The 23373-nt window shown below is 34.5% G+C and overlaps 2 protein-coding genes and 1 long non-coding RNA gene across 3 annotated transcripts; 1 reads left to right on the top strand and 2 right to left on the bottom strand.

Moving 5' to 3' along the window:
* Nucleotides 1-563: 563 nt before the first annotated feature.
* LOC149777756 (uncharacterized) lies at nt 564-4618 on the bottom strand. The gene is made up of 3 exons (XR_016415459.1): nt 4470-4618; nt 3745-3817; nt 564-1628 (listed from the first exon to the last, which is right to left on the bottom strand). It is a non-coding gene; the product is annotated as an uncharacterized LOC149777756 (long non-coding RNA).
* Nucleotides 4619-4985: 367 nt separating this feature from the next.
* On the bottom strand, nt 4986-7881 carry LOC149777755 (U3 small nucleolar ribonucleoprotein IMP3-like). Its single transcript, XM_089938803.1, has 2 exons — nt 7768-7881; nt 4986-5308 (listed from the first exon to the last, which is right to left on the bottom strand). The coding sequence occupies exons 1-2, from the start codon at nt 7860-7862 to the stop codon at nt 5218-5220; spliced, it is 186 nt and encodes a 61-aa protein (XP_089794929.1). The 5' UTR covers nt 7863-7881; the 3' UTR covers nt 4986-5217.
* Nucleotides 7882-12666: 4785 nt separating this feature from the next.
* On the top strand, nt 12667-16176 carry LOC149777754 (L-xylulose reductase-like). The gene is made up of 2 exons (XM_089938246.1): nt 12667-12789; nt 15951-16176. Exons 1-2 carry the CDS (start codon nt 12715-12717, stop codon nt 16146-16148), a joined length of 273 nt encoding a protein of 90 aa, XP_089794372.1. The 5' UTR covers nt 12667-12714; the 3' UTR covers nt 16149-16176.
* The last annotated feature ends 7197 nt before the right edge of the window (nt 16177-23373 follow it).

The following is a 23373-nucleotide window of genomic DNA, read 5'->3' as shown; positions in this document are numbered from 1 at the left end:
CATGTCTCTGAACACTGCTAATACGCATCTTTTAGTATGCATCTTTCAAAAACTTCAATTACAAAATTTTAAGACAGATATGATGAACAGTTTTTCTTTCATTTCTTTGCAGGAAAAAGTGTTGTTAAAAGATGGGTGTCTACTTGGTATGGATATAGATTAATTAATTTTGCAAATTGTTTAAGTTTTTACATCATTAAAAAGCGGATAAATAGTTAACCACAAAGAATTAGACATACAGAAAAGAGTATAGAGTGAAAAAAGTATGTCTTTTCAGTCATAAAAATGACCAAAACATTGCAGACATTTGCTATGTCACAAGTATACTGATGTCATCTATAGTGTCATTGTGTGCACTCTGTGAAATTGGTTTATCCCACATATATTTCTCGCATCAGTAAACTGTATCACAAATATATAGGAATGGGAGAAAATAAGGACAACACTAGGTAACTGACTGAAGAGTAAGAAAAATAATAATCATGCTTACAATTAATATCACTAATCATTGTACCAAATATATTTACCGCTTTCATCATTTAAGTAATAATAAAATGCAGATATCGGAGATTAAAATTCTTTATTTCATACATAAAAACCTTTTACAAGAGAAACTTTCAACCAATTAGGACTCAAATTTTGTAAAATGTGGAGGAAAAACAAAATCAAATTTTAACTGAGTGATTGCCAGTGATCCAATTTTGAGGAAATAAGAGTATAATATTAGTATACACTCCTGTCTGGCCATACAGGAAATCTTTTACTGACTGTCTCATTCGTATCTAAGGAACGCATGCGGCCCGTATTGGGCTGGCGAAAACAATACGGACAGAAATGGAGAGAAACTACAAGCCATGATTTCGTACGCAATTATTTCAGAAATTGGAACATTTATATTTCTATAGTGACAGTATTCTGTGTTTATGAGCTATTGCTGTTTTTATACAACCATCTGTGGGGACATCATTCAATTCAAGCACTATACATATCTTAAGCTCTTGATTTCCCTTAATAAGCTTCAGACTGCAAGCAAATTAGAAACTTGGCATAAATAGATGAGTCTACCTTTGGGACTGAAACTTTCTCTTATGCAGAAAATACATACACCAACTATACTCACATAAAATTTTAGTCCAACTGCAAATAGTGTCAACCTTAGTGTCACAGAATGTGCCAGGAGATCAGGGTGTTTTTCTACTGATAACAAACTGAACAGACACAAAAATGCCAGCACAGTTTGCAGTTAGACTTATAAGAGAGTATATACAGTATGGATTAACACTGATTCGATGACAAGCCCTCAAAACATATGGAATGCAGTGCTCTGGACAGGTCAAATGTTGGATTGAGGTTGATGAAACTTGAGATACATTATCAAAAAACTGACTTGTATACCGACACCAGAGATTGAACCTAGGATAAAAGAGGTGCGAAGCAAATGGCTTAACCACTCTTTTTCAGATCCAGTTTGAGAGGCATGTTGAGGTCTTGATTTGGATGCAAATGGTAGAATGGAAATTGTATTTCAATCTTAAGGTAGAAAGACACTCATGGAATCGTAAATTTTGTTCTCTGTACTGCATCCTGTACATTTTTGCATGTCAGCCCATTATGTCAAAGTCATCTCTCTGAAAAATAATATAAGAAAATCAATGCTTTCTATAATAAAAAAAAGGCGTCTTCTTGTGAACAAATATTTCTATCATTCTAATGAAATTTGCAGAATATATAAAATGGCCACTTTGGCTCCAGAAGGTAGAGACAGCAAGTACCTGACACCAAATGGATGTCTGCTTTAAAATTCCCATGTTGTCCACAGAAAATTACATTTTCAATTTTGTCGTTAAAGCAGACTGAAGACTGTCTCAATAGGGTTTGCTTTCTTTAAAACATTATCATTTACCTCCAAAATAAGAATAAATGTCAGGATACTGTATTCAATGACAAACATATTTACTATGAAAGTTTATGGGGTTTTAAAAAAAGGAAACTTATTTATGGCCAGTTTCCATTAAGTGTAAATAGATTACTTTGTTCTAGTGAACTTTCATCCCCCACCCACCCCCAAAAACCTACAAATCAATTCATATGGATCCTAAATCATTATTTACAGAAAGGAACTATGCAGTATGCAGAGATTAACAAGGATCACAATTATCTTATAATTCAGAAAGAAAACTTGTTTGCCTTTCAAAATTTTTATATCTGGATTAGCATATTAATTGTGTTAATGTATGTATTAGTTTAATCATATAGTATGCGATTCACCAACCTCCCCTTAAACATTTCTGAAATATTTATTTTACAACTGCTTAAAAGTGTTTAAGTTTTTTTAATAGATATTTGACATAAAGTTAACTTTCATTTCAACTGGAATCGTTACTTCCCTGAAAGGTCAGTATTAAAAAGTGGGGGTTGCAGATGTGTAAATCAGTTATAATGGGCAGTAACTCTAAACATAGAAATCTGACCCTGATACCCTTCTTAAGCAAATACATCTGAAAAATTAGGATTTATGTTTTGTGGCACAGAAATATAAGTAGTATTTAGTGCCAAAGCAATTGGAGTACGAAACAACACACTAGGCAATATGGGTTTATTCAACAGGTGAATTTGAACCTACACCTTTTCTGTTGCGACCTTGGTATGCTAACTACTGTGCCAACACAGATCCAGTCTCAGTTAGATGCTGCTTACAACACACAGATAATGGTACATAAGTCCTGTTTTACATCCCCAAGCCTACAGGGTGAAATGACTGCTCAAGATTAATCCTATCTAAGAAGACATCTGCAAATATTTTACTCCTCCAATAATGACTAGCTCGTAACTTTTTTCAAACTTCATGTGTTTTATATGTAATTACGGCTTTTCGTCATAAGTAACAATCAATAATATGATGAATTAACCTCCTTTGTTTTTGGCTGCATGTATTCAAATGATTAGAAACTAATTTCTTTTCTGTAGAAATAGAAAAGCATTAATGTAACTGATAATGTATATCAGTAGTATGTGTAGTACACTTCTAGTTAGTGTCATACATTTAATGTGATCTTGGTGTAGGATTCAAAGCAATTTAGCCAAGGACATAGTTGTGAATGATCACTAGCAACATTTCTGATTAGACTTTTTGTAGGAGAGTATCATGGTTCATATTACAAACTGGAGGGTTACCTTGAAAACTCGTTGATTTGAAGAAAAGGTTGTTTTATCCTTCAAATGCCTTTTAATTTTGTTCAAAAACTCCTTAAATTTATCTTAGGAAATACAGAAAGTCCAACTACATATCATAGATCACTACACAAATTCATTATTATTTTAATTTACGGATGTTCCAAAACAAAAAATATGCAACTGAAATGAGATGAAACTGGCTGGATAAAAAGACACACAACACCAGTAGTTATCAGATAAAGTTGTGAACCCTTTGATATAGTGATGTAGTTCTGTGTTTTTCTTCTATTTTGATACTTATGTTTCCAGTGATAAACAAACTTATGTAGAGAGTTTAATTTTTACATAAGAAAAAAAGTCTCTCAAAACTTGTAGAAGTCCTTTGATATATCTAGAAAGTTCAATTTAAAAAAAAAATTAAAAAAATATTCCCTGAAAACATTTAGAAGTCCTTTTTAAAAAACAATATAGGGCTGTACAAACCATGGGCTTATTGTAACATTTGGGATTATGGAACTGGAATTACATACTCAAGTAAACTGAGTGGGGGAAAAAAGTTAAAAAAATTACCATTTCATTGTAGTCAAGCACTTGTTTCCTGATAGCTGAAGTATCTGTCCATGTGATGAAATCTGCCATTTGTCTACAAAAGAACAGATTGTAAAACTATATGTTGTAGGGTAGTTTCCTATTTTTGAGGAAGAGATTACCAAGGGATATAACTCTTTCAGGCATTGATTATAAGGAAGCAAAGTTATCTCCTAATCCTCAAGTTGCCGTTTTTTCATAAATTGGTTCAGTGATTGATTGGTTTACAACTTTATAAAATATTCCACAAAAAAAGGAGAGGTAATAACTGCATTATATATTTGGAAAAGTAGGTTTAGCTGTCTTGGCAAATTCTTGCTATACTAAGTACAGGATGTGCACATTCTATTAAAGTATGCCAATGCTGACTTGCTCTTTGCATAACCAAACAGTTAAAAATATATTTCAGTGTATCAAGATCACTTTTGCCAAATTAAACATATTACTGATTGAAGGGAGACAGAAACTTTATTATTCGACAAATATAATGAAAATATTGCTGGTAATATAGACACCATTCCTTTTCCATAAAGTAAGATTCATCAAGATATAATGTATTTTCTATTAAGCCTAATGTTGATGATTCATGTCAAACTTTGGTACAGCAATGGTTACAAATTTACACAGCAAGTTCTGTAGTACAGGCTTATTGGTACTAATAATCAATGAACAGACTTAAATTGAGGTTAACAAAATACGATGTAGACCTTGTGACTAGAAAAGCTGGATCTGTTATCACTTCTGGACCAACTCGGATATATGATCATGGTTAAGAATGAAATTGTATAAATGTGTCCAAGACTGCACACAGAAAAGAAAACATCAGATCATTTGAGCCATTATGATTAGATTGATGTCATTTAAAAGTTCACAGCAGCCAAGCTGTTACTGACATACCAGTCTATGTTACCTTGCAGTTTTGTACAAGTTTTGATTCATCTAATGTGGGTATGTGAGAAAGCTTGCCAGTAACTTCTCAATGGGTCAGTCGTTCTTTCCGGGGTTTTCCCAGGTTCTTCCTCCACCATTAATACTGTCTGCCATGTATAGCCTAATGTGTACTGAAAAATGGCATTAAACCCCAAAACAACAGGTTCTGATTGAAGAAACTGAAGAAAAAAAATTAAAAAAGGACTTTCATCATTCATAATCATGATAAATGATATATCATTATAGGACTCCATGGCATCCGGAGATCTACATGTAAGACTTATTGCAGTCATTATTTCTGTGTAGTATATAAGAAGTCATGTTTTGTAATAGGATACAACTTCAAATACATTCCTTCACTCTCAATATATAAATTAAATACCATACTCAAACTTCTTTTGTAAAATGTAAACATCTGTACACTGATAGAAAATTATATCACCAATTAATGAATTTTATACTGAAAGGGACATAAAACAATGTCATTTTATTCCTTAAATAGGTATTTGATTCAGGTTTGATAGGTCAAAGGATACGTCCCTGTTCAATGAAGGTTGTGGCTGCCTTCAGAGTCTCTGCCATGTGATTTTTCACCATTACTACTGGAAGACGCCTCCTGTTAGAATGGAAAAAACATGTAGTAGAAATATGAAAGATCACAGTGTTAAATAATTCCTTAAAAAAATCTTAATTATCTCACAGATAAAACTTATGAAGCAAGCCCAGTTTTAATCATGTATGTGTGTACTGTGTACTTCCTTGGTAGTTCTCCATACATGTATCATGGAGATCTCTAAAGGGAACAAGAACAACCTTTGGCCTAGCATCATAATGGCCTGAGTATGTTCATTCAATTGAAGTGCTTTTGCACTGCATGGGAAATTAATTTCTTTGAAAGTTATCACAAATATATTTCAGGCTTGTTGTTTCAGGAAACATTTATTTTTTTCTGGCATTTATATTCAAAGCCAATTACAATGCGGAAAACCCTAAGAAACAACAGAAAACAAAAATACAGGCTTTTCTGTTGGATAGGCATTACTGCAAGACCTTGGTTTACTCTCAACAATCCAGCCTCACTTAATCTAACAAAGGTTTTAACCTCAACAATCTAATCTGCATTAAACTAACAATGGTTTTAATTTCAACAATCTAACTTCCATTAATCTAAGGTTTTATAAACAAGCATAATAGTTTGTACAGACTGTGATCAAACTAATTATTCTCTCAGCTGGGTTTATCTAAGCTGAAACGATAGACACAAAACTGCATAAAGAGCAAAAGATAAGAACAATTATGTACTCATAAATTTCCTTTTAAATTAATTCCAAGAAACAGTCTCACTGATACTCCATTACTTTGCAACATTCTTCCTCCACATCTCTGTCACCAGGAAGCAGCCACAAAAGTGTTGGTTAAGGTCTATGCCAATGAGAAACTTCCACTCTACATGGACATCACCTCACATCCGGCAGTCCGCTTGACTTCAAGATGCCCAATCTGGTTAGGTTCATTGCCGGAGGATATGACATCTATTTCTGCATGGAGTGTCAAGTGGTCTTCAAACATATGTTGTAAACTACTCCCTTGTAGCTGAGCCATCTGTCTGCCCTCCTGGCTTCAACCTTCCACATCATCTGTTGACCACACTGAACCGCTTTCGGACAGGACAGGGTTGTTGTCCAGTCAACCTTGTCCGATGGGTCCAGGTCACTAACTCTTCCTGTTGCTGTGGAGCCCTTTAGACCATGTCACACACTGTGAACAACTGTCCACTGACAAAGTTCCCCAGTGGACTGCAGGCTCTGTACCTTGCTGATGATGACGTTTGTTAAATGGCTGAGCACGCACTGCATATGATAATAATAATAACTGATACTCCTATGCATCAGTGCGTTACCTCCCTTGATATAATAACACCATGTACACAACACTGTTGTACATTTGGTGGTCAAATGCACACTTAAATTGTAACTTTATGGTTTATAATTTAGATCATACTGTACTGGGATCTTTTCTCCTATGCGGCTTTTGTGCCAAGTGTAATTATTTTGTCTAACATGTTGGAAGAAAAATTCTTTATGGTGATGGAACAGAAGAGCAATTATCTTATAACGTAGCTTGTCAGAGGAAAAACTCATAGAATTCTTTGTTTTATCTTATAAGGCAGCTTGTCAGAGGAAAAACTCATAGAATTCTTTGTTTTATCTTATAAGGTGGCTCGTCAGAAGAAAAACTCATAGAATTCTTTGTTTCATCTTATAAGGCAGCTTGTCAGAGGAAAAACTCATAGAATTCTTTGTTTTATCTTATAAGGTAGCTTGTCGGAGGAAAAACTCTTAGAATTCTTTGTTTTATCTTTTAAGGTAGCTTGTCAGAGGAAAAACTCAAAGAATTCTTTGTTTGTGAAGAAATCCAGAAAATAGGCTCTTAATTCAGTTTTGTAATTTTTGACAAGGTAGTTCATGTATTAAATTTCTTTTGATTTTCTAGAAACTGGAAAAAGTCACACAAATCTCAGTGGAAATAAGACAGCTCTGGTGCACAGATTCCAAAAATGTCAGTAATAATAATAATAATAATAATAAAGACTTTGTTCAGAGTAGGTAACTGAGTTGAGTTACTAATCTACCATGAGGCTTTCTAGTTGCTATGTACAGTATATAAAACAATTATGTGATGTTGCCTTATTTTCATTGACATTAGATTGACTTATCACTGAAGTTGTCTTATTTCCACTGACATTAGTGTGACTTTTTACTGGAATTGCCCAGTTTCTATTGACATCAGTGTGACTTTTACTGGAGTTGCCTTATATCCATTGATTGTGTGTCAGATACATGACAAGTAAGTTATATTTTCCACAGAAAACCTGAACATCTTCTGAATGGGTCTCCTGGGTTGGTACATTTCTGCAGATCCTCCAGGTTACTCCTTCTCAAATGATCAACACTATTCTAACTTTGGGCAATTGTTAAGTTTTGAGCTGAGGTAACTTACTGTACAAATTATTACACAAATTATTTTAGATTTACAAATTATTATACAAATACATGAAATGTAAGGATTTATCACCTGCAGAATGAGGATGCTGTGACTGTATCTGCTAATGCCAGACTTCTCTTTGTTGGAACTAAGCCCATGCTATTTCTGAAAGAGAAAAGAGCCATTTAAATAAGCTAATTAAATCTTGATCAAAAGGTATTTCTGCCAATTACAAGAGTTACAGTTCTTAGGAACAGTTTCTTAACAGTTTTCTCCCTTTCAGCTGGACAAAGTCTACATTTCCTTCTCTAAGATAAGTACAAAATTACCTTAGTAAAGAGCAAGTTCATTTTTTGCTCCTGTACCACTGCAAAGAGAGGTGAAAAATTTATATCACGCTCAAGAATTGTAAATTCCACATTAAAAATAAATTCAATAGGAAAAGCATCAGACTTAATGGGAGAATTTTGGTGACATCACCAAATCTGAATATTACTTATCTATTTCATCATTTGTGCATCAGTATTGCACATAAATTACAAAAATAGACATTCTTTGACAATTTCTAAGAAATTTCCATAAACTTGGTTAACTCATTCAGCCCCAATCCCGCCTGTAGGCGTGATGAGGCTGTACCCTATTTCGGAGCTCTGCAGCATCAAGGTCATTAAAGATAACCAAAGTGGGCGGTATTACAAAAAAACAGACAGATACAGAATGGATGAAGAAGGTAATTACTACAAGTTTATGTATACATTTCACAGTAAATAAATAGGAGATAAATGATTTACATCCCCAAATGGTTGACTTTAAACATATTTTACTCCTTCCCATTTAAAATCCTCTAGAAAACTTTTTAAAAAAAAAGTTCTTAAAATGTTAACTTTAAAAAATCATTAAAACATTTGTCCTTAACTGTATCATTAAAATTTTTTGTATAAATGATCTTTTGATCTTCCAAAGTCTCTGAAAAATTATTAGTCTACTTTTCCTGATTTAAAAAAATACTTTTCTAAAAGAACATGTCCTCTTATGAATAACAGAATTTAATAGTTTATTATCCAAAATAACAGATTTCACTAAAAATAATTTGCATTGGTATAATGAATAGGTACCTAACATGGACTATACTCTGGACCAGCTTGCAGTATTTTTGCTGTCTTTGTGATCGGTGAAAATATTTCTACAAATTCCAAGTTGAATACAGTGAATAAAGTCCTAAAGATAACAGCACACTTAAAACAACATGAAAGTGTTGCAAGATCATACATATAATGTATCTTTCATCGTCATTATAAGATCTCTCAGCATAACACTGACTCTTTAAACAGACAGGTACATTATGTAATGGTAATACCATTATACCACAGAAGCGGGAGGTCGTGGGTTCAAACCCCAGCCAAGTCATACCAAAGACTTACAAAAATGGTACTAACAGCTTCCTTGCTAGGTGCTCAGCATTAAGAGGTTAGTGGTAGGACGGGTTGGCCTGATGTCAGGATAATTTTAATGGGTGGGACATCATGCTACATGTCTGCAGCATGATTCCCAGTGCTAGACATCAATATAAACTGACACACTGCAGACACAGTAGCAATATGACTGAAATTTTTTTAAAGCTACATTAAAAATCCTAATCGCACACACATCATACACCAATTATACCACATATAAAGTATCACTCATTATCATTATAAGGTCATTCAGTATAACACTGTCCCTTTAAACAGACAGGTACATTAAAGATAATACTACATATAACACTCATCACTATAAGGTCACTCAGTATAACACTGTCCCTTTAAACAGACAGGTATATTAATGATAATACAACATACAATGAATCACTCATTATCATTATCATTATAAGGTCAAACTATTATACCACATATAATGTATCACTCATTATCATTATAAGGTCACTCACTATAACACTGTCTCTTTAAATGGGTACATTAATGATAATATTACATTTAATCTATCACTCATTATTATAAGGTCCTCAGTATAACGCTGTCCCTTTAAATAGACAGGTACATTATGTAAAGGTAATACTACATATAATGTATCACTCATCATTCTAAGGTCCAGTATAACACTGTCCCTTTAAATAGACAGGTACATTATGTAAAAGGTAATACTACATATAATGTATCACTCATCATTATAAGGTCCTCAGTATAACACTGTCCCTTTAAATAGACAGGTACATTATGTAAAGGTAATACTACATATAATGTATCACTCATCATTGTAAGGTCCTCAGTATAACACTGTCCCTTTAAATAGACAGGTACATTATGTAAAGGTGATACTACATATAATGTATCACTCATCATCATAAGGTTACGCAGTATAACACTGTCCCTTTATGGTGAAGATGGTCATAGATTGCATTACATTATGTAATAACACCCTCTTTTACTCCACTGAAAAGTGCTAAAGTGTAGGATTACTGTAGTCATTGTATATGTAAATTTGATGCTCTTCCTTGTCAAAAGCCAATTTTGCAAGTAATAAATTGTCTGACAATTTCTGTTTGTGTTGACTTCCATAATAAGTGTTCTTTGGAACCCCGGTGTTGCATCTACATTTGTTTTAATTCATGCATGCCACAGTATCTGACTTGTATAGGCTTAAACACATATCAATAACATCATTAAAAATAACAATGCTGCCACTAACACTGCCACCAGAAAGTTACAACCATCTAACCACCATCGAACAAGGGTAAACTTGTAAACCTATACATAACTTTGATGTTTTCTTTCAAAATCCTGGTTTGCACACTGTATGTTCCCTTTCAAGGTTTTCATCTTGAAGTTATCTTTGATGGTGACAATGACAGAAGTGATCTTTCATGGTGACAATGACAGTAAACACTGTATTTTGTCATTTTCGCATTTCAAATGGTACAATTATAAATTTTGAGTTTACTGAAAGCTGATATAATCTACTTGAAAAAATTGATTTGTCATCAGAAGATTATCAAGTGATCTGTAAATTTACACAAATACAGGACGCATTACACTGAAAGCGGTGTATAATGATAGCATGAATGGCTTTTTAAAAAAATGACTTGAATTTCTAAACTAAATACTTAAACATTCTAATTTTAAATCCATAAACATATCACTCAACAAAGAGTCTGTTTTCAAAGAAAGATTTCTACATTTTTATCAATTCACATCTTGGGGGGAAATATTGATTGATATTTGAACAAAAATATATGAAAATATGTGAATTACAGTGCGGAAATAGTTTCCCAAATTCAATGGCAGCAAATACACTCTTTAGCTGATCACTTGTCCTTTGTAAAATTAATGATCACTGGATAATGTTGTGGTTCAAATATGTAAACTTATCCTAAATAAAAAAATATCTTTCACTTTTTCCAGACATAACTGGAATACACTCAGAAATTTAAAAAAAGAAAGAAAAGCATGCAATAGTGCTGACTAATGACCATTGCAAGTGTGAACATGATGGACAACATGATGGACTGAGTGCAGAATTTGATTTTTGTTGTGGAAATTCGGGTTAGCATTAACACATTAACCCCTAGCGACGACTTAATGGGGCAGGAGGTAGTAGTCTACTGCCGAGCTCTGTAGCGTTATGTCATGGTCATGCACGATACACTAAAGAGGGTGGTATTATAGAAAGGTAGACAGATGTAGCTCTACAATGATACCAAATAATCTGGAATATCTAGTTGCACAACAAAATACAGATAAAAAACCTAATTTTTTAGACCCGACTTTCGCCTGTAGTCGGAATCCGATTTTGTGTCTGGATTTTAGACTTTTTGGTCTCAGATCTAAGGCAAACCGGTATGAACTGCAAACAGACAGATGAGCCTTTGCAAAAAGTAGGATAAGATGGGCATTTGGAATAAAGAGCGGTCTCCATAAAAAAATAATGGCTCCGTTTAGCCAAAAAAATAATAAAATAAAAAAAATCCAACTTTTACCCTTCTGCTCATGCATGAGTCAAATAGCCAATGAAAATTGATGTTTCTAACACAAATAGGCAGTGTGTTATTGAAAGATGACTGGGGATTTGGTGTTTTCGAGTCTATTCAGAAATAGCTTTCAAAATGTGTTTTCTACTCGATTTTCAGGCGAAAATGACAAAAAGCTTCAGGGGTTAATGTGTTAAATACTTAATGCATACAACACATTTTATGAAGAAGAAACCTGTTAATAAGTATTCAGTACATAAATTCACATCGTTTAGAATTAAAATTTCCAAGTGACAGTTTGGGGATTTTGTTTGTAACTTGATTTATTTTTTACTTTGACTGTGCAAGTTTTAATAAATAACCATGCAAAGTGCTAGAACTGAATACTGAACCTGAAACAAAAGAAGCAAAAAATACATGTGTTACCTGTAACGTATACAAAATCCAGCCATCTATGACACTGACAATTTTAATATCCTGAAGTGCTGAATGTGTCTGAAGACACCATTGTATAAACTCAAATCTGGAACTTTACGGTAGTTTACATCCTAGACTGCTATATTGTTGTTTGTATGAATTGGAGACGAACCAGCAATATCGCACCCAGCAAATTAGGTGGTGTTAATTTATTCTAACTTTACTACATATTACCCCTATGTTAGGGCAGATGTCTTAACAATTCAAGATCCAAATACTCTGACCTTTATATTAGAGTAGAGGTCAAGAAACATGTATCATCTTCTATTACTACAATACTATCCTTTCGTAGTGTATACTAGATGTATCTAGGTATATCATATAGAAACTGTCTAATACCTTAACAAATTGATGTACACATACAAAGCTTTGGAGACTATTCAATACCACTGGGCTTCAGAACTGGAGTTTCCACGCTGATATATGCTTGTGTAAAATATACCCGGTGTGGAAAAGTGAACTAGAAGAGGTTCTAGGCAGGGGAGTCGACATAGGTGAACCTGTATCGTACGACCATTGTAATACTACTTCCTAGCTTTTTCTTAAGCATTTTTTGTAAAAACCCACAAAACATCTTTTAGAATATTTCTGCTTTGATGATCACGTTCTGTGTAAAACTATTTTTCAGAATTTTTGATGTCAACTTCAAAGGCGTGTTTAACGTTTCTCAGGTATAGTTGAAACATTCTAACGTATATGCACGTATTCATTTACCTTTAAAAAAAGTTAGACAAAGTCAATAACAATGATAACTATTATCTGGCAATGCCACCTGTGTAATATTTCCAAAACAAACTTCTGTAAGATAAGTGACTATAGTGTTCTCAGATCAGGTTAATTAAAGCCAAAGTGATATGAACTAAAGTTTTACAAGATTTCAAATTATTTACAAAACACTTCCTTTTCCGTTATAAGAAACAAATCTGTGAAGTACCATCGAGATATATACTCATCCAAGAATTGGTTGTGGCGACGATGCAAATTCTATCACAGTGGTCGAGCACAGTAACAAATGAGACTGACGAAGACAAACAAACACCTTATAGAAACGTTTCAGGTGGAATATATATATATATATATATATATATATATATATATATATATATATATATATATATATATATATATATATATATAAAATGTGGGTATGTGCGTGTGGGTATGTGCGTGTGTGTGTGCGTGTGCGCGTGTGTATTTATTTATTTCTACAATGGCCGAGAGGATTTACAGTGTTTAACCGTCAAACAATTAAAATAAATCTTAAATATGAACAACGATAGTGCCAGTTTACAAACGACCACGCTAGTATCGCGCACCTACGACCTAATTTGCAGGAAAAAGGACGCATAGCAGTTAAAATAGCAAGTGTAATTGTAATGATGACATTTCAACATTTCACAATCTGTTAAGGCTCTCCGAATATGCTCAATGACTGGATACTTCTTTTTAATTACCAGAAGGAAAAAATGAAAACAGCGATGAAAGGAACAATTTTTGAGAAAAAAATAAATGGAATTGCATTTTTCAATGAAAGGCCTGTCACTGAGATTAATGTTTCAAGGTACAGTCATTATCTGTGTAAGTGAAAAGTGATTGCATCCAGGAAAAATAAAAGACCAAAATTAAAGAATAATGGTATTTTAAATTAAAATGCCTAAATTATAGAATAATAATATTCAAAATAAAATATCAAAAACTATAGAATAATGTTATTTAAAATAAAATCCCAACACTATTGAGAAAAATTAAAATACCTAAATTATTGATATGTGTCTTTTTAAATTAAAATACCAAAACTTAACCAAAAAAAATGTTATTTTAATTAAAATACCAAAACAATAGAATCGTGTTATTTTAAATCAAAATTGTTCGATAATTGTCAATCATAGATCCTGGATTCTGAAAATGGATTTATGTTGGCATTTTAAGGGTTTGAAACAAAGGATAGCCTGTTATTCAGAGACTAGTAGATTTCACTACAGACTAAAATATGTACATTGGTATTAGTCTAATGGGACTAATGAAAATTTTAATTTAAGTTAAAATTTGACAGAAAGGGTGGGGAGGACTTCTGCCTTCTGAATCTGCAAGGCCAGTGAATGTTCTTAAACTGATTATAGTTAATTTTATTACTTCATACTTACAAATGTGTTTTGATAGCTAAACTGTATATACATCTAAACATTATTTGCAAAATATTATTAAAACTTAAAAAGAACATGCTTAAATTGGTTTAGTGCTAAATAAAATAAAATATGTTCAAAAAATTAACAGTATAAAATCAGTTTCTAAGATAAATTTTTAAGTTGCTTGGCTGTGTGTGTTTTGTTATTATATAAAAAAAACATAATGGTTATTATTATTATTATTATTATTATTATTATTTCTTTATATTTGTTATAAACAATACAATGGAGGAGCGCTTCAATATATACAAGAAATTCAGTGTTGTATTACGTTATCATATCTTCTTTTTTTAAACCCTTTATTGATCACTCCACCAGGATTGGCACTTATTCTCCGCTGTGAGACTTCATAAATGAGTTTACCTGAATTACACGTGCATATGTAACGTAGATCTGACTAACATGTCTATTATGTTTTCTAAATCCTGCTTTTCTCATATGTGAATGCATCAATCTTGACAATAGAACCAATTCACACTCGTGCTCGATTGGCTACAAGAGAAAATATCATTATCTTTTTAAAGAATGGGGAGATAGGTATTCCCGGTGTTCAGCTACCAGATTTCGTTATGATTTTGGACTTATATTGAGAGAAAAAAAATGTATATAAATTGTCCAAATATTTTCACTTGTGTTACGACTCAGAGGCCTTAAGCTACGTAACAAGAAAGAGAAAAATCCAAAACGTTTTGTAAAATTTTAAATATTAATTTATTTCCCTAAAATACAAACTGAAAGAATTAAAAATAACAGTGACTGATGAATTCCTAAAATTCCAAAACTTTTTATCGATTTCAATAGTTCCAAGTAATCCGAATACGTTCCAAAGATATTCCGAATGATAACTGTATTGTTCTGATGTACAACAATACAGAAGAATCGTGATGTTATAAATCCAAATGGCCTTTAAATGAATTCCCGGTAATCCAAATATAGTTATAAATCCAAATGTCTTTAAATGTTTTACAGTTAATCCGTACAGCTGTTATTAAATCCAAATAACCTTTACATGTTAGAGAACAATAATTCCAACGAATGATTGAAATTAAATAAATTAATCAATCCTCTCACATAAATCTTACAATTACAAAAATATTATTACAAATGTCTAATTCCACTTAATAATTATATGCTATAAATTACCAGTGTGCATTTTAAATAATGCAATACCAGGTTTTGAATAAATCATTCTTGATATTTCGAAATACTCGTTACATTAAATAAATCAGCAGTATCAATTCTGGCTAATCACAAACTAGACGTATGCCCTTGTCGCATCATGTGATGTTTACTTGCACTTATAGGTCGATTCGGCCTTTGGAACAAGAGGTTTTGTATGGCAAGCGAAGAGCAACCAAAAATCTTGATTTTAACAGTGTTACTCTCTTACTGGTGGCACGCACTAGTTTATTTTGCAATTGATCCGGAATAAAGTGGCACGCTAAGTAAAATAGGTTGCCGACCCTTGACATAGAACTTTCACGAGTCCCTGATCAGTGCTACTTTTATTTTACATATAATATAATATACTGCATATATAGTATAATAGAATAATGTTTTATCTAGTTTAATTTCTTTGTTATATTTGCGAAAACTTCATGTTTGTTATAATTATTTGCTCTACTGTGGTCTGATTTGCATTTTAGGTTGTTGCGCGAGGCATGGTAGAGCGTGGAAACGGGGGAGCCATTGTCAACGTGTCCAGCAATGCGTCCATGATAGGGATCAAGACCTTGGCGTCCTACTGCTCCTCAAAAGGGGCTTTGGACAGTCTGACGCGAGTGATGGCTACTGAGTTAGGACCACATAAGGTGCGTTATGTATATCTAATTATGTATATCTAATTATGTATATCTAATTTGCATTATTGGCTGCTTTTTCTTAATGATTGTATGCTATGTATATCTGTATTGTGCACTTGACCTCGTACAAATAAAGTTAATCGTCTACCTGACCAGTGACATTTATTTGTAAACAACATAATGCATATCTAATATTTCTTTATGCGTATGGATTAAATATTCAGAATAAGTGGAGGTATACATGTATATTTTGGGTCTGGGCCTAGGATATCATAAATCCACGTGGAAATTCTAAACCTGCTGACAACTTTGAGTTTGTTTTTTTTTTTTTTTTTTTTTTTTTTTTTTTTTTGTAGACGAGACTGTCCTTTATCCTGGTTCTATTACTGTGTCTTAACTCTCTATATAATGTTGTTTACTTGAAAAATTACTCATGCTTGCTTTAACATCTAAAGCAGAATTATTCTTATTGTTGTGTTCAGTTTTTGGTTTTGGTGGATTAATTTATTTATATTATTATTCACTGGAATTACAAAGTGCTCATCAAAAATATTTTTGGAGTGGAACATTAATTTGGAATTATAGTGAATTTAGACAAGAACATTTTGAATTGTATTATTTTCATATACTAAAAGACTTAGCAAATAACCATAATCCAGGCCACTGTCACATTAGCACGTTCGAGACTACACGTACACCAGCACACTCAATATTGGAACTTATTTGGAATATCTCCGGAATTCATTTGGAAAACTATAACTTTGGATTTTGTGATAGAACTTTTATGACTATTTGGGATTTAATCCACAATGCTGAAAGTTCATTTTAACTTTTCACATTGGGAAATAAATTACTTTTTTAATTTTAGAAACTTGTTAGTGTTCACTCTTTCTGTTACTTAGTTCAAGACCATAGAGTTCTAACATGTGATACATTTTAGCAATGAAATTTTATGATAATAATTTCTTCATGTGTGGTTTCCGTCGAAATGAACATCCAATTGCAGTCGAGTTTTAATGTTGTAGTCTCTTGCCACAGTACAGCAAAGACGCTACTGCCTTTGTTATACGGTATGGCTAATACAATGGTCCTTTCGTACAGTATTGCTAATACAATAGCCACCTTCTACAATCCGGCCAGTACAATAGTACCTTGATGTACAATATGGCTAATACAATACTCCTTTCACACCCTATTGCTAATACAATAGCCACTTGCTACAATAACGCGAATACAACAGTGTTATGGTATTATGTTAACTCAATAGCCACTTGCAACACTATGGCTATTACAGCAGTGCTTTTTTATTCAATGTTGCTAGTTCAATGGCCACTTGTTAAAATACAGATATTACAACAGTGCCTTGCTGTATAATATGGCTAATAGAATGGCCAGTTGCTGCATTATTGCTAATTCAATAGACATTTGTTAACATAACGCTAATATAATTGTCCCTTTCAATATGATACTACTAATACAATAGTCACTAGAATATCTCTGATAAATTGAATGTTTGCTACAATATGGTTAATACAGTATGCTTCTCTGTATTCAATCTACTTAACAAATCCATTACGTCAGTTAAGCACATATGTGTCCGTGGTTTTTATTGGATGTCTGCATGAAACGTTTTCATTGGTCAACATAACACTTGCAGAAATACGTCACCAGTCAAGCCAAAACGTTACGTTCCACAGTTTTCGCAATTTTTTTTTAACTTAGAACATGATTCGTGCTTGAGACCCGTTTTCATTGACTGGCATAATGTGTGATTTCCAGTAATTAAAGATGATAGTGTTTGTACTGTAGGATATTTGTGGCCGACACCGAAGTACCACGGGTCGGGAGGGGACTCCAGATGGCTGAGTGGTCTGAGGCGCTCGCCTTAACAGATCAATGATATGTCCAGTCCCGGCTCGGCCAATGCGGATAACTAGTTCTTCTCGTGGTGTATCCGAATTCTTCCGCTACCAGTTATAGTGGCCACCAAGTACAGAATATAATGTGCTGAACAATTGCGTTAAACCCACAAAACACAAAGAACACTACGGGGCGGGCCTGCGAGTGATCAATATGGCGGTTGGACCGAAATGGTATCGTTCCCTGTGAGCGCGACACACACACACACACACACACACACACAGATATATATATATATATATATATATATATATATATATATATATATATATATATATATATATATATATATATATATATATATATATATATAGAGAGAGAGAGAGAGAGAGAGAGAGAGAGAGAGAGAGAGAGAGAGAGAGATCTTAAAATAGTTCCTTGCAACATATGACTAACACAGTTGTGCCTCGCTAATATAACAGTCCATTCCTACGATATTGCAGCTGCAATAGTCTATTACTACAATATAGCTAATACTAGCCTATTTTTACAATATATATAATAAGCACTTGCTACAAATATCCAATGCAATAGTCGCTTGTTACAATACAGTTCCTATAAAAGGTACTTGATACAAATATCCAGTGCAATAGTCGCTTGTTACAATACAGTTCGTACAATAGGTACTTGATGCAAATATCCAATGCAGTTTGTCGCTTGTTACAATAAAGTTCGTACAATAGGTACTTGATACAAATATCCAGTGCAATAGTCTCTTGTTACAGTACAGTTTGTACAATCGGTACTTGATACAAATACCCAAATGCATTAGTTTCTTTTTGCAAAACAGCTTGTACAGTCGGTATTTGCTACAAATACCCAGTGCAATAGTCTCTTGCTATAATACAGCTCGTACAATAGGTACCCGATACAAATACTCTGGCAATATTATTTTGTTACTAAACAGCTTGTACAGTCGGTACTTGCTACATATACCCAATGCGATAGTCTTTCTACAGTTTGTACAATCGGTAGTAGTGAAAGGAGACGATTCAGCGTCAATGGGAATTAGCATTACAGACCCCCCCCCCCCCGGGACTGTTTAGCGTCAATGGAAATTTAACATGGAGAAAAATCGTGGGACTGTTTAGCGTCAAGGGGAATTGAACATGGAATATGGGACTGTATAGCGTCAAAGGAATTTAAACAGGGTGGGACTGTATAGCGTCAAGGGAATTTAAACAGGGTGGGACTGTATAGCGTCAAGGGAAATTTAACATGGGATTTTTTTTAAAAAATAAAAAAATAAAAAAAAATAAAAAATAAAAAAATGGGGTAGGCAATGGAAAGTCATTCTCTTTTCGAGACCTATGAGTGGCCCTGAAAAGAGCCTTTGGGTTTCTTCTGCTTCTAATTTCTTCCATTTCTCCACCAACTTCTTATTTTCTCTCCTACACTCTTTCTCTTCTTTTCTTTCTTTTCTTCCTTTTTTCTCTTCTTTCTTCTTCTCCTCCTCTTCTTTCTTCCTCTTCTCATTTTCTTCTTCTTTTTCAATTTTTTTCATTCCATTCTCTTATCCTTATCTTTTCCTCTTCATCCTCCTTCTCCTCCTTTATTTCTTTCATCACATCACTTATCATGTCCTTTACTTTTCGTAAGTTGTTAATCTCCATCTTCACTCGATGGGGACTATAAGAATAGTGATCTTCGTTTAGTCTCACTAGCATTTGTTCCATCATGCCCAAATTGTCCAGGACGTCTTGCAATGTTTGCAATTTATCGAGGTGGTTTGAAGCCATCTTCTCTGTAGAATGGTTTGAACGACGAATACTATGGGTTCTTATACGAAAAGCGCGGACGTGATGGAAAACATCCCCCAAGACATAAAATTGATATTCCTAGATCATGACCAAACAACGCGCGGACGTGAAGGAAAACATCCCCCTACTTTTCTCATTTCATATAATATACTATCCACATAAGTGAACCAGCAATAAACAAACCCCAAATCTACTATTTACACACGCAAATCATTAAAACAAAATCCATAATCTACTATCCACACAATCCTACGTGAGCGGTTACAAAACCCAAACTATACTCTCCACATACGCTAAGAAACAATAAACAAACCCATAATCTACTATTCACACAAACGTACGTGAGCGCTTACAAACACAAACACACAAACACATACCCTCACACTAGAAAAAAAAGAGTCAGTGTTTATATTCACACTACTCTACATACACACATTGGCAAATCGATTGTTATTTCTTTTCTAGAGTATTGGGTAGCCCTGAAAAGGGCTGTTTGTTTTTTTAACTCCAGATGCACCTATCTAACGATGGCACCTTCCAGGCCTGGCACCACACACACATCTTCTTCCCCAATCTCCTTTTACCTTTCTTCTTGGGAGTGCAGAGGCGGGATAAGTGGCTTCAGAATCCCAATTTTCTGTCTCTGAGATTCTGAAATTTCCTCTCTCCTTTTCCTCCTCTTCTTTTTTTCTTCTTTCCTCCTCCTCTTTCATCCTTGCCTCTTCGACAATGGCCTCCGCGGCCAGTTCATTTAGTATGCGCCTGGCATATTCCAGGTGCATCTGGAGTTCTAGCAGTTTCACAATTCTGGTATTCATTGTCTTGTCAACGAATGAACAGGGTAGCTAGACTGCCCAGTGAGTTTCAATTTATACTGAAAGCGCGGACGTAACGGAAAACATCCCCCTAAAACAAAATTGATCTTACCTAGATCATGACCAAACAACGCGCGGACCTAAAAGAAACACTCACTCACTTTTTTATACTACCCATTACTATTCTAAAATTTTCATTGATCACTCCAATATACTATCCACATACGCAAAGCAATCAAACCCCACATCTACTCTTCCCACACGTCAAACATAAAAAACATGATTTTAATCTACTATCCACAGAAACGTACGTGAGCACTTACAAACACAAACACACATACACAAACACATACACTCACATCACAAAAGAGTCAGTGTTTATATTCACACTACTCTACCTACACACATTGGCAAATCGATTGTTATTTCTTTTCTAGAGTATTGAGTAGCCCTGGAAAGGGCTGTTTTTTTTTTTGTTTTTTTGTTTGCTATGGCAATCTTTTAGTTTCTAAGAATGCGTCGTGCTCTGAGGATAGACTTTTTGACGATAGGTCTGCTTCTTCGGAAAGAGAAGAAGAACTCTTTGGTGTCGATACGACAATCGACAAAGCCTCTCTCAGGTTCAGGTTCCTGCTGCTGCTGCTGTTGTTGTTGTTGTTGCTGTTGCTGCTGTCTCTGAAGTCTGTACTTCTCTGTCCATTCTTCTTTCTCCCTGTTCACTTCTTCTCTGAAGAGCTCTTCTATCAGGTCTTCAGTGACTTTTAGCATTCTCACATTCTCTATCTCCTCTGGCTTCGGTATCAGACTGTGTCTGACCCTATGCAAATTCACGTAGGCTTCGTTTAGCTTAGCTAGTTTGGAGCACATCTTCGTAGGAGGATGAGTCGACAATGGATGGTTAGACTGGAAACTACCCCGGTTCTTAAAGTCAAAGCGCGGACGTGAAGGAAAACATCCCTCTACGGTTTTCGAGCCGCAACGTTCACTGAGTGTCATGAGAGGGATAGTAAGAAGTCAAAGAGCATGAATCAACATTCTTATTGCCAAACAAAAGACAAAGACATTTTTTTCTAAACACAACATTTTTTATTCAAAATCACTTAACACTAACAAACAACTCTAACATTTTAACAATAATCCAACAATATAACATCAAACATTTTTTCAAATAACAAACATTTTTTTTCAATTAACACTCTACTTTAAACAGGGCTGACAACGTTGTGAATGAAATTGTGATTTCCACTGTTGTAAGTCATTAGGCCATTGATGGACACTACGTTTCCTTGCTTGAGACAAAAGATAAGCATAATGGTCACAAAACCATCGATCTACTTTCACATCGTTTCTAGAAGAAGAACGAGGATCAAAATGAGTCACTAAATGTTCTAAGGAATAGCCCAGGCTGCGATGATGCAGAAAATACACACAATATTGTCCACACACCAAGGAATCTGTGCCTTGTAATTTCACATTATTGAATCGGGTGGTCTGAGCATTTCTTCTCATAAAGTCAATGATACCGTCTTCCAAAGGGGGCAATCCGTACGAATCGAAATATTCCACACATCCTTCTTGAGGAACGTAAACGGCTACCCAGTGGGTTCCTGGGAGATGACTGTCGTCCGTGTTGATCACATAAGCTAGATGGTCTTGAGGTTTGCGATGAGGGAGTTCATCTTTAGCACAGACGACAGGATTCCAAGAAGCAGTGTACGAACTGTGGTTCAAAAGGTAATAAAGTTCCCAGGTATCCATGTTTTTTTTTCTTCTTCACAGGTAATAATAAGTCATCAATTCGATCCTGACTTTTTGCTTGAAAATGTCTGACAAATAACCGTTTCTTCGTTTCGTTTCCTCACTTTGATTCAGGAGAGCTTCGATGCGATCGATCTCTTGAGTGGTTAATGGTGGACAAGAATGTTCACGCAAGTCTTTATACCACTGATGCAACACGTTTTCGTCCGAGATGAGACTCCAAGCATCGTCCAGATACTCGTCCAGTTTTTCTTCTTGACTCAGCATCAGGCATTTATCGTGTTGAATTTGACTGGGATGATAGTTTTGACATCCATAGCAATTTTTCTTGATCAATTCCGTCATTTTTACCACCAAGTGTTTGGCAAAACAGGAGACTAAATGGGCTTCTTGTTCTGGCCATCTTGACTTGATCATGATAACTTCTTCTTCCCCGGTCTCCTCACATTCCATCTCCAAAGTTGCTCCACTAGGTAAAGAGGGATAACAGTCTTCCATGGTTTCTAATAGTCTAGAATGACTTCTCTCAAACTGTTGATTTCTGTGGTATTATCAAATTCTGCATACAGGATGACGTTCACCGTTACATCAGGGTCTCGCTCTTTAAACTGAATTTCCACACGAATCTGACCGGATTTTATAGGGTGGAAATGTCCCTCGTCGCTGCCTTGGTCTGGAGTGAAATCGAAAGCCCACAAAGCATAGCCTCCTTCGTAATCTTCGTACGTAATGCCGTGACTGGTGTTGGTTCCTAACTGACCGGTGGCTTCGTACAGGGACAAGTACGATCTCAAGTAATTCTTCTTCTCAAAGTTAGGTTCGAAAGGTCGGGTACACAAGGTCTTGCCATCGCGACTGACTTCGATCTTGGACACGCCAAAGTGTCGAAAGTAGAAAGGATTTGTAGCGACAGCTCCGTTGAAGGCTTCATTCTCGACTATACCAACGATTAAACGTTTGGGTAGCTGTCCTTGGAACAGATGATCTTGGATCATGGATCGCTGTCCCTTGGGA

This window comes from Sinohyriopsis cumingii, chromosome 17 (assembly GCF_028554795.1).
Source record: "Sinohyriopsis cumingii isolate HCF-2022 chromosome 17, ASM2855479v2, whole genome shotgun sequence".
Taxonomy (NCBI): domain Eukaryota; kingdom Metazoa; phylum Mollusca; class Bivalvia; order Unionida; family Unionidae; genus Sinohyriopsis; species Sinohyriopsis cumingii.
The sequence above is the reverse complement of the archived record's forward strand: the minus strand, read 5'-3'. Positions and strand labels throughout refer to the sequence as shown.